The sequence below is a fragment of the Macrosteles quadrilineatus genome, unplaced genomic scaffold, assembly GCF_028750875.1.
Source record: "Macrosteles quadrilineatus isolate MER2022 unplaced genomic scaffold, UCM_ALF_1.0 Scaffold_3__2_contigs__length_128488019, whole genome shotgun sequence".
NCBI classification, from domain to species: Eukaryota; Metazoa; Arthropoda; class Insecta; order Hemiptera; family Cicadellidae; genus Macrosteles; species Macrosteles quadrilineatus.
Genome location: NW_026542596.1, coordinates 122,334,296 through 122,346,417, shown reverse-complemented (window position 1 = coordinate 122,346,417; position 12,122 = coordinate 122,334,296). Strand labels below are relative to the sequence as shown.

At 35.6% G+C, this 12,122-nt stretch overlaps 1 protein-coding gene across 1 annotated transcript; it reads left to right on the top strand.

Moving 5' to 3' along the window:
- Positions 1 to 4,899: 4,899 nt before the first annotated feature.
- On the top strand, positions 4,900 to 10,119 carry LOC128989519 (uncharacterized). The gene is made up of 4 exons (XM_054411417.1): positions 4,900 to 5,286; positions 5,746 to 5,860; positions 6,182 to 8,993; positions 9,144 to 10,119. The coding sequence occupies exons 1-4, from the start codon at positions 4,900 to 4,902 to the stop codon at positions 10,117 to 10,119; spliced, it is 4,290 nt and encodes a 1,429-aa protein (XP_054267392.1).
- Positions 10,120 to 12,122: the final 2,003 nt, after the last annotated feature.

The window sequence follows — 12,122 nt, the reverse complement described above, 5'->3', positions numbered from 1 at the left end:
GACTAAAAAACAAGAAACAAATTGTCAACAAAACACGACTTCTACAGTGCACCAGACAGAACTAACAATAAAATTGGCTTCAGCTGTTCGATAAGGATGAAAACATATACTTAGGGAGTATGTTTTTATCTTTCGTTCTTACAGTATAATTTTTTGAGACAACATTGCTTTTAGTACATTTTTGTATCCATCCATGTATTGTTTTTGTAGTATTAGAGTATTAAACTGTAGTACATTAATCATTAAACTTATAAAATAACAGATTTAACCATTGACACACCGGAAGCAACTACATTTAGGGTACCTCGAGGCTGCATGAATTTTTAAAAGCCACAGCCTAGCCATCAGCTTAAAAAGAAGAAGAAGAAGAAATGCACCTAAAACTGCCAATAAACCACCATTAAGCTATGACGTCAGCGTCAGATCAGTAGATCAAGAAGGCCGTGGCTGAAAAACTTCCTAACCTCAAAATGCGTTTTTCACTATAAAATGTAAAACATATACCTTTTAGGCAGTTTCAGAGTGTTTTTTATACAAAAATACAAATTTTTTATAACTGAGGTGATTAAATGAAGTATAATAACCACTAATAACACTTGTTTCTATACCATAATTGTATCTCGCAATGTACTCCCACGTGCAAAGATAGTATAAAAACCTGAGCTAGTAAAAACAATATTCTGCAAAAACGGTTTATACGATTTTGGTAATTTTTATGTAGTATGATTATAAGTATTTAAGCAACCTGAGAAATAATTTGCAATCCCATACCATGGTTATGATGGAATCTATTAGATGAAGAATTTGAACCTGTCACTTATAACTTAAGACAACTATTTTTACATTTTGTATAAACATTATATCTCAAAAATCGTTTACGATTTTAATGATTTATATGTAGTATGATCATGATGTCTTAAGCTACCTGTGAAATAAATTGCATTACCATACCATGGTTATGATGGGTTCTACAACAGGTAGAAGTTGGGCCTGTTCATTTCTAGGCTACTGACTTGACGAATCAGTTAAAAATTTATATCTCAAAAACCGTTTACACGATTTTAATGAATCTTATGTGGTATGATCATAATGTCATAAACTACCTGAGAAATAAATTGCATTTCCATACCATGGTTATGATGGGTTCTACAACAGGTAGAAGTTGGGCCTGTTCATTTCAAGGCTACTGATTTGACGAATCAGTTAAAAATTTATATCTCAAAAACCGTTTACACGATTTTAATGAATGTTATGTATTATGATCATATTGTCATAAGCTACCTGTGAAATAAATTGCATTACCATACCATGGTTATGATGGGTTCTACAACAGGTAGAAGTTGGGCTAGTTCATTTCTAGGCTATACTGATTTGACGAATCAGTTAAAAATTTATATCTCAAAAACCGTTTACACGATTTTAATTAATCTTATGTGGTATGATCATAATGTCATAAAGTACTTGTGAAATAAATTTCATTTCCATACCATGGTTATGATGGGTTCTATAACAGGTAGAAGTTGGGCTAGTTCATTTCTAGGCTACTGATTTGCCGATTCAGTTGAACATTTATATCTCAAAAACAGTTTACACTATTTTAATGAGTCTTATGTGGTATGATCATAATGTTTTAAGCTACCTGTGAAATAAATTGCATTCCCATAACATGGTTATGGTGGTTTGTATAAGAGGTAGAAGTTTGGCCTGTTCATTGTTAGGTTACTGATTGACCGATTAAGATAAAAATTTATATCTCAAAAACCGTTTACACGATTTTAATGAATCTTATGTGGTATGATCATAATGTCATAAGCTACCTGTGAAATAAATTGCATTCCCATACCATGATTATGATGGGTTCTATAACAGGTAGAACCCATTCAATGCTGGTTTCTGTATGTGGTAGAAGTTAGGCCTGCACCTTACTGTGCTACCGATTTTTCAGATAAAAAAAATATATTTCAAATTTGGCACCATAATTTTACCACTGGGTCATTTTTTTTCTTTTTCTTTAGACTTTACATTAAATGTTACATTGACTATTTATTTTTTTTATTGCAGCCTCCTCCTCCCCTTATAGCTGCTCCTTACCTCGCCATAATTTTTACCACTGGGTCATTTTATCTTAAGTAAGGTAATATATTTTTAAGAATTGTTTATCATTTTGTTTAGGCTATTAATTATATGTTACATTGACAATATTAATTTTTTTTGCAGCCTCCTCCTCCCCTTATAGTTGCTCCTTACCTCGCCATAATTTTACCACTGGGTCATTTTATCTTTCTTTTTCTTTAGGCTTTACATTAAATGTTACATTGACTATTTATTTGTTTTATTGCAGCCTCCTCCTCCCCTTATAGCTGCTACTTACCTCGCCATAATTTTTACCACTGGGTCATTTTATCTTAAGTAAGGTAATATATTTTTAAGAATGGTTTATTGCAGCCTCCTCCTCCCCTTATAGCTGCTCCTTACCTCGCCACAATTTTTACCACTGGGTCATTTTATCTTAAGTAAGGTAATATATTTTTAAGAATGGTGTATCAATTTGTTTAGGCTTTTACTTATATGTTACATTGACAATATTATTTTTTTTTATTGCAGCCTCCTCCTCCCCTTATAGCTGCTCCTTACCTCGCCACAATTTTTACCACTGGGTCATTTTATCTTAAGTAAGGTAATATATTTTTAAGAATGGTGTATCAATTTGTTTAGGCTTTTACTTATATGTTACATTGACAATATTATTTTTTTTTATTGCAGCCTCCTCCTCCCCTTATAGCTGCTCCTTACCTCGCCACAATTTTTACCACTGGGTCATTTTATCTTAAGTAAGGTAATATATTTTTAAGAATGGTGTATCAATTTGTTTAGGCTTTTACTTATATGTTACATTGACAATATTATTTTTTTTTATTGCAGCCTCCTCCTCCCCTTATAGCTGCTCCTTACCTCGCCACAATTTTTACCACTGGGTCATTTTATCTTAAGTAAGGTAATATATTTTTAAGAATGGTGTATCAATTTGTTTAGGCTTTTACTTATATGTTACATTGACAATATTATTTTTTTTTATTGCAGCCTCCTCCTCCCCTTATAGCTGCTCCTTACCTCGCCATAATTTTTACCACTGGGTCATTTTATCTTAAGTAAGGTAATATATTTTTAAGAATGGTGTATCATTTTGTTTAGGCTTTTAATTATATGTTACATTGTCAATTTTAATTTTTTGTTATTGCAGCCTCCTCCTCCCCTTATAGCTGCTCCTTACCTCGCCATAGTTTATACCCTTACCACTGTTTCATTTAGACTGTAGGCCAATGTTAGATGTGAAAACCTTGAGGATGATTTTAGTAAATATTAGTAAGAACTTAACAGTGTTTGTTAAATATTTAGTAATTCAACTAAGGACATTTAATAAAATATTTATTTAATAACATATGAACTATATACAGTCAAATATAAACAATTAATCAAGTAGTATTAACATTCAAGTCAAGTTTTTAGTTCAGTTATTGAAAGGATACAACAGCTGATATGATGACATCACTGTCCAAAGTTCACTACAGCACTTCGTACTAGTCAGTTCAGTTTAGACTCACCTCTCTCACAGTACACAGTGCTTACCTTTTGGTTTAGTTCAGATTAAATATTTTAATCTCTCTTTCTCTCTTACCGCTCCAAGTGCATTATTTCATCATTTCTCATTTAAATATGGATTCCAAATTTATAGTACCAAGTGTCAAGCTAGGATCCAAGAAGATATTTTTATTTAAAGTAAATGTGTTGTAAATTTTCGTGTACAGTCCAGAATATTCATGAGTAGTGAATTGCTTTCTTTTTATTAATGAAGAAGAGTTTTAATTTAAATCAGTGAAGAATTACATACTACACAACAATAGTCATTTCTCAACATCATCTTTCATCTGTGGTCCTTCGATTCTCGTCACTCTGGCCAGAGCCATCGCTTCTCTGCTCATCTTGTTCCTGTTCTACCAAAACCCTAATGGATCTTCAGTTTTAGGATCTAAAGGTATTTCTCACAATTTTACCTCTTAATACCATATTTAACATGGTCCTTCGAGCCGGAAGTTTCCCAGCCTATGGAAAATAATCTACTGTGACTATTAAGTTTTGTATTTATTTGAACTGAATAAATTAATTGAATAAATCTGTCATCAACATTAAGTATCATTAACAAGAGGATTAAATATTTTTGATCACATTATTATCAATTTATTAAATTGTTGCAGTAATTTGTGAAATAACACATAAAGTTTTGTTGTCCCAGACAGAAAATTTTGTTCTCAGACTGTACTGTCTACAACTCCTGTATTTTCATGCATAGTTTGTCTATTCTCTATTGTGCATTATCGGGCTGCATCCTGTCTGCCCCCCTCTCTCCCCCCTGTAATGTGAAACAAGTTTCTCTCTTGTTGCTGAATATTCAGAAAATCATGGAAGTCATACCAACTTCACAGCTGATCAACACTAGCGCTGCTGATGGATAGAAATGAAAACTTAAATGTCATTATGCAAGACTTTGTTTATGTTTTCATAACCTCAATTGTATGCTTACACTTTTAAATTAAAGTGACAGAAGAATGTTTATTAATACGGATTGAACATTTAATTACAGTTTGTGTTTGAAATAACATGTTTTATTGAATTTCAAATTTATTATCTGGAAATAATTGCAGGTAGATATTTTCTGGGACTTAAACTTTTTATAGGCCTATACTATGGCTGAATATTTCTCTCTGATTTCAAGTTGACTAATATTAATATTTAATACAATGAATCCTGGCTGTCTTTAAATAAGTTTTGCTCATTATAAACTTATTTTAATCTGCATTTATTTTTATTTTGGAATTTTATTGAATTTAAGACTTATTCAAAATGAGGTTCTCAACTTTTGTGAAGCAATCTGAGCTTGTGCTAGCCAGGCTTAAGTCAATTGAAGCAAAAGTGCTTGCTATCGAAAAGGAACCTATCACTCCTCAACTTATAACAAAGCTCACTCTTTTGGATTCCACCGCTACAGCCAAAAATAATGATTTTGACAAATTAGTGAATAAGTTGTTCGGCACTGTGCCTTTACCTGAGGAATTAGATGAAAGTGAAAATATCACTACAATTTCAACATTACAAGATGAAATAAGTGATCTCTATGTGTCTATTCACTCTTTGTGTGTGAACTTGATACCTTCCCCAAGCTCTAACCAGTCGAGCCAGCCAAACCTGGATGATTCCAATGCAGCTATCAGCCAAGTAGCTACAACTAAGGTTAGTGTACAGCTTCCTAAACTTCAACTTGGTACCTTCTCAGGTCAACATGAAAAGTGGATGGCGTTCAAAAATTTGTTTGAAAATACTATTCATAAAAATGATAGTATTTCTGGTGTTGAAAAAATGAGTTATTTGTTAAGCTGTCTTGAGGGAGAGGCACTTTCAGTTGTTAAAAACATCCCTATGACTAATGCTAATTATTTTATTGCATGGGAATCTCTACTTAAAAGGTATCAGAATACAAGATTACTAATCTCTCTTCATGTCAACAATGTGTTAGACTTACCAGTTCTTCACAATCCCTCAGTGAAGCAACTTAGAAGGTTTTTGTCTGTTTTAAATGAAAACATTGAAGCACTTAAAGCTCTAGATGAAGAAATTTCTCAGGAAAATTTAATTTTGACCTCTCACTTGTTAAGAAAATTTGATTCTGATTTTCGCCATCATTTTGAACAGAGTCGAAGTGATAACTCTGTAACTCCTAAGTTAGATGAGTTAACCAAGTACATTGAGTCTCACTGTGTAAATCTTGAAGCAGCTAATCTTACTAATGTGGGATCATCTCTTAAGGGTACCTTAGGCCACCACACTCAAGTAAAACCCCCTCAGCGCTCAAATAAATCGGCGCTTATTGCAACTCCTCGCACTGTTTGTACATTTTGCGCAGGTGCAGATCACAAAATCTATCAATGCAAAGGTTTTCTTAAATTGACTTCACAAGAAATGTATAATTTTGTTAAAGGCAAAAATTTGTGCACCAACTGTCTTGGCGATAAGCATAAGGTAAAGGAATGCAATTCATGGCGTACATGTTCTACGTGTAAAAGAAAACATCACTCTCTTTTGCATTTTATGGATTCTGAAAATAATCCCTCTCCTAATGTGTCTAAAGGTAACACAGACAAACGAGCTCCAAGTTCTGACTCAAATAAAAATGAATCTGGTTTTGTTGGTTTGACAAATACAGAGAACACAGTTCTTCTTGCCACTGCTTTAATTGTGGTAAAATCAAGCGAAGGTAAGACCCTAGTTTGTAGGGGAGTTTTAGATTCTGCTGCTCAGTCTACCTTCATTACTCAAAGATGTGCTCAGTCTTTAGGGATTAAGCGCTCTCATGCTAATAAAACGCTTATTAATGGCATCTCGTCTGCTCAGGTGAAAACAAAAGGGTTAACTCATGTCACTCTCCAGTCCCTTAGTGGATATGTATTGGCAAGCTCTCACCCTGTCTTCATTTTGGATAATATCACTCCAGATTTACCTCGAGCTAAGATCACTCCTGAAGTTCGCTCACAGATGCAACATTTAATGTTAGCCGATCCTACTTTTGATAAACCCGCTCCTATTGATGTTCTAATTGGAGCTGACCTTTTTGCCTCCTCTGTGAAAGGCCAGTTTTTGTCACTTGGTGAGAATATGCCTGTAGCAATTGACACCATTTTTGGATATGCGCTCTTAGGATCGACCCCTGTCGCCTCAACTTGCAAAAATTCATTTCATGGATTAGTCACACTCTTAACCACCAATAGTTTGGATCTTCACACCTCTATCCAACAGTTTTGGGCTGTAGAGGAACCCCCTCTTACAAGCAAGCAATCCTTAGCCGAAGAAAAATGTGAAAAACATTTTGTATCTACGCACTCTCGCACTCCTGAAGGAAGATATATTGTCTCTTTGCCTTTCTCAGACGATCCGTCAACATTAGGCAACTCGAGCAAAATGGCAAAATCCCTATTCTGGTCTCTGGAGAATAAATTTCGTTCTAATCCTGATTTCAAGGAAACTTATGTTGATTTTATGAGAGATTACTTGTCTTCGGGACATATGACACTCTGTCAGTCACCTCGTCTTAAAAATAATCCTCATTACTACCTTCCACATCATGGAATTTTTAAAGATGGAAAATTAAGGGTAGTATTCAACGCATCAGCACCTACATCAACATCTCTGTCTCTCAACAGTATTCTTCATCAAGGACCAAAACTCCACAACAACATATGTGACATCATTCTCAACTTTCGCCGACATGCGGTTGTTTTTTCATGCGACATCAAGCAGATGTTTCGACAAGTCCTTGTAAAGGAATCTGATCAGATATTTCAACTTATTTTCTGGAGAGAGAATGATAAAATGCCTCTTCAAATCTATCAGCTAGCGACTGTCACTTATGGGCTCACATCATCGCCCTACTTGGCAAATCGTGTCATTCAACAACTCATTATTGATGAAGGAAAAAATCATCCTCTAGCCGCAACTGCTCTAAAGGATCAGATTTATGTCGATGACGCCCTATTGGGTAGTAATTGCGTAGAAAACGCTCTTTTGTTGAAAAATGATGTGGTTCAGTTACTCAAAAAAGGAGGTTTCGAGTTAAGAAAATGGTCTTCGAATAATCCATTACTCTTACAGTCGATCCCTGAAGATCACAAAGAAAAACCTATTGGTTTTCGAGCTCCCGAACAACCAGTTCATAGTGTTTTAGGACTTAAATGGATTCCTAATGAAGATGTTTTTTCTTATTCTGTAGGAACTCAAAATATTAAGGAAACTCCTACAAAAAGAATTGTTTTAAGTGTGATATCACAGATCTATGACCCGTCAGGATGGTTAACTCCTGTAACCTTCTGGTCCAAATCCTTCATGCAATACTTATGGACACTTGGTCTCGATTGGGATGAACCCCTAGACGACAGCGTTATATCAGTTTGGAACAAGTTCGCCAATGAACTTCCATATATTGAAATGCTCAAGATACCTCGCTACGTGGGACTTTCTTCAGCTAAAGATATTCAGCTACATGCTTTTTCTGATGCAAGTGAAGCAGGATATTGTAGTTGTGTTTACCTGAGAGTTGTAAATTCACAAGGAATTATATCGACTTATCTTCTGATAGCGAAGTCAAGAGTCGCACCTCTGAAGCGTATTTCCATACCTCGCTTGGAGCTCTGCGGAGCACACCTGATGTCTAAGCTCCTAAATTACTGTATACAACTTCTCTCACCTCACTGCAAGATTAGTTCATACACAGCTTGGTGCGATTCCACAATCGTGCTTTCATGGATTGGCATGCCCTCTTATCGACTCAAGGTTTATGTGTCAAATCGAGTTGCAGAAATACAGGAAAACATCCCACCTTCATTTTGGCAACATATTTCATCACTAGAAAATCCAGCGGATGTTGGGTCAAGGGGTACCGCCCCACAAGATTTGATTAACCACACACTTTGGTGGAATGGACCTGTCTGGTTGTGTAACTCTGAAGAAAATTGGCCAAAGTCTGTCTGTAAATCTTTACCTGAAGAGTCTATCCCTGAAACTAAGATTCTCACAGTTAACACTCTCTCTGCTGTTCCGGATGAACCATTTTCTCTCCTCACTCGCTTCTCATCTTGGACAACACTACTTCATGTTTCCGCATACCTGCTGCGCTTCATTCATAACACCAGAAATAAAGTTAAACAAATTGGGAATTTAACTTCTCAGGAGATAAAAGAGGCTCATAACCTGATTTGTAAATTGGTTCAACGAGAATATTTTTCTGAAGAAATCTCATGTTTGAAATCCAATAAACCTTGCTCTGTACGCATTAGACGCCTAGCTCCTTATCTGGATAAAGATGGCCTCATTCGAGTAGGGGGAAGAATAAACAAGGCTGATATCTCTGAAGATCACAAACACCCCGTCTTGCTACCTAAAGGTCATAGGTTAGTTGATATTTTGATTGACCACCATCATGTCTTATATTTGCACTCTGGTCCAACTCTAACTCAGGCTATGCTGGCAAACAAGTACTGGATTCTCAGTGCTAGAAGCTTAATAAGATCTAGGATCTTTAAATGCATAAAATGTTTCAGATGTAAACCTCCTCATTCTTCTCCACTCATGGGGGAATTACCTATGAATCGAGTTACACCTTCAAGGCCATTTTCCATATCTGGTGTAGATTATGCAGGACACTTCTTTGTGAAGCAACATCTACTAAGACGAGTTCAACCTATCAAGGTTTATATTTGTATATTTATTTGCTTCTCTACTAAGGCGGTACACATAGAAGTAGTAACCGACCTAACAGCGGATGCCTATTTAGCCGCTCTTACCAGATTTGTCTCCAGACGAGGAATCGTTTCAGATATTCACTGTGACAATGCTACAAATTTCACAGGTGCATCCGAAAAACTCAGACGCAACTTTGAAAATTTAATCAAGGATTCCACAGTACAATGCTACGCTGAGAATTTCAATATTAAATTTCACTTCTTACCTCCACATGCACCTCATCAGGGAGGCCTTTGGGAGAGGGCCGTCAAAAGTGTGAAATTTCACCTAATAAGAGTCATTGGACAACAGACCCTGTCACTGGAAGAGTTTTCGACTTTAATCACCCGTATTGAAGGAATGATGAACTCTAGGCCTATAACTCCTCTTTCTTCTGATCCCTCGGACCTAGAAGCTTTGACGCCAGGTCATTTTTTAGTAGGTGGTCCTCTTATGACACCTCTTGAACCTGACTTGCGTAGCATTCCTATCAACCGATTAAAACGCTGGCAGTTAGTCCAACAGTTCAGTCAACATATCTGGGCTCGCTGGCAGAAAGAGTATCTGTACACTCTTCAAGAGAGAAATAAATGGGTCAACCCCAAGAAGAATATTGAAGTCAATGACTTGGTTGTCATTCATGAAGACAACTTGCCTCCACTCTCCTGGAAGCTTGGACGAGTTCTCTCCGTTTCACCTGGTACTGATGGAATAGTACGGGTCGTGCACCTGAAGACCGCAAGTGGACACCTCTCTCGTCCTGTGACAAAGGTGTCTGTCCTTCCTATGGAATAGTGAAGAGGAGTTACCACCCCCCTTTTTTATTGATTTTCTCATTTTTTGTGTTGTTTTCAGAACCCAGGGGTTCAGGGGGGGCCGGTATGTTAAATATTTAGTAATTCAACTAAGGACATTTAATAAAATATTTATTTAATAACATATGAACTATATACAGTCAAATATAAACAATTAATCAAGTAGTATTAACATTCAAGTCAAGTTTTTAGTTCAGTTATTGAAAGGATACAACAGCTGATATGATGACATCACTGTCCAAAGTTCACTACAGCACTTCGTACTAGTCAGTTCAGTTTAGACTCACCTCTCTCACAGTACACAGTGCTTACCTTTTGGTTTAGTTCAGATTAAATATTTTAATCTCTCTTTCTCTCTTACCGCTCCAAGTGCATTATTTCATCATTTCTCATTTAAATATGGATTCCAAATTTATAGTACCAAGTGTCAAGCTAGGATCCAAGAAGATATTTTTATTTAAAGTAAATGTGTTGTAAATTTTCGTGTACAGTCCAGAATATTCATGAGTAGTGAATTGCTTTCTTTTTATTAATGAAGAAGAGTTTTAATTTAAATCAGTGAAGAATTACATACTACACAACAATAGTCATTTCTCAACATCATCTTTCATCTGTGGTCCTTCGATTCTCGTCACTCTGGCCAGAGCCATCGCTTCTCTGCTCATCTTGTTCCTGTTCTACCAAAACCCTAATGGATCTTCAGTTTTAGGATCTAAAGGTATTTCTCACAATTTTACCTCTTAATACCATATTTAACAGTGTTCTCATGTGGTTTGTAATGTAATAATGGTAATCACTGTTTTATTTAAATATAAATTTTACAGCCTATACTTTTTAAAGACTATTAGAGACAGTGAATGAAGGCAACATATTACTCTTATTTTTGTTGTTGTAAATATTTAGTTTGGTAGTACCTGCATAAAATACAAAAGAAATCTATGTGTTCTAACACTTGAGTAGAACTTGGCACATCAGGTGGTAAGCAATTTCCACCACCTTTCTTACTAGTGTGAAACCACCTTTTACAAGCAGTACATTCAACGCAAAAGTCATTTTGGTTTCTTGGTGAGTCGGGAAATTGTCCATTGCAAATGTAACATGTATTAACCATATAGCCTGAATAGCTAAGGAGCTTTTTGAATAACAATATTCTATGTTGATCTGCATCAAACATCAAGTCTATTGAACCATTTGTTTTTAATTGTTCTATGAAATACAAAATGAATACACCACAATTGTAACTGTCAGTTTGAACAGGATGTCTTAAATGGCCATGTTGCCATGATTTGACTATGTCATCAAAGTCAGTGTTGGTTATGTTTGAGTAAAATTTTAGAAAGTTGTTAAATATATACTTTTTTCTGTTAGGATTGACAAAATCTGATGAAGGATCAATAAGGTAAAATGTATGGTCCTTCACGTTTGCATAGCCTAAAACCCAGTGCACGTTATCAATGTTCAATGGGAAAAATAGCTGTTCTGCAACAGAAATATCTGCAATTGATTTTGTAAGCAACCAGTGGTTAGGTTTGATATCTTCTCCTTGGACAAGACTTAATGTTGCAACATTGTCATGAACTATTGAACTGTTATGGTTGTCTTTTCCCATGAGTATAAGCCCTACAGCCTCTATGACAGAGTTGTCAAGCCAAGATTTGCCCCGTAACAGTTCAATATCATTAATGTACAAGCAACACTTTGAGTTGTTCCGACCTTCGATGGAACAAACAATGTAATTTTTCCTCTGTGGTAATTGAGTATAATAGTTAGGGTCAGAAATCAAGCCATTATCTAAAATCAGATTTGTTATCGTTAATTGGTGTTCATGTGTCATAACGTAAGGTTTTTGAACATGATTTTGCAAGTACTTAGATTGGAAATAGCTTGGGCGAGTTGTCTTAGAGGGTTTTTCCCAAGACTCCTCGACAACATCCATGTCTTCATCTGACAGCAAAAGCATTCCAGTTTTATTGTTATCAGGTA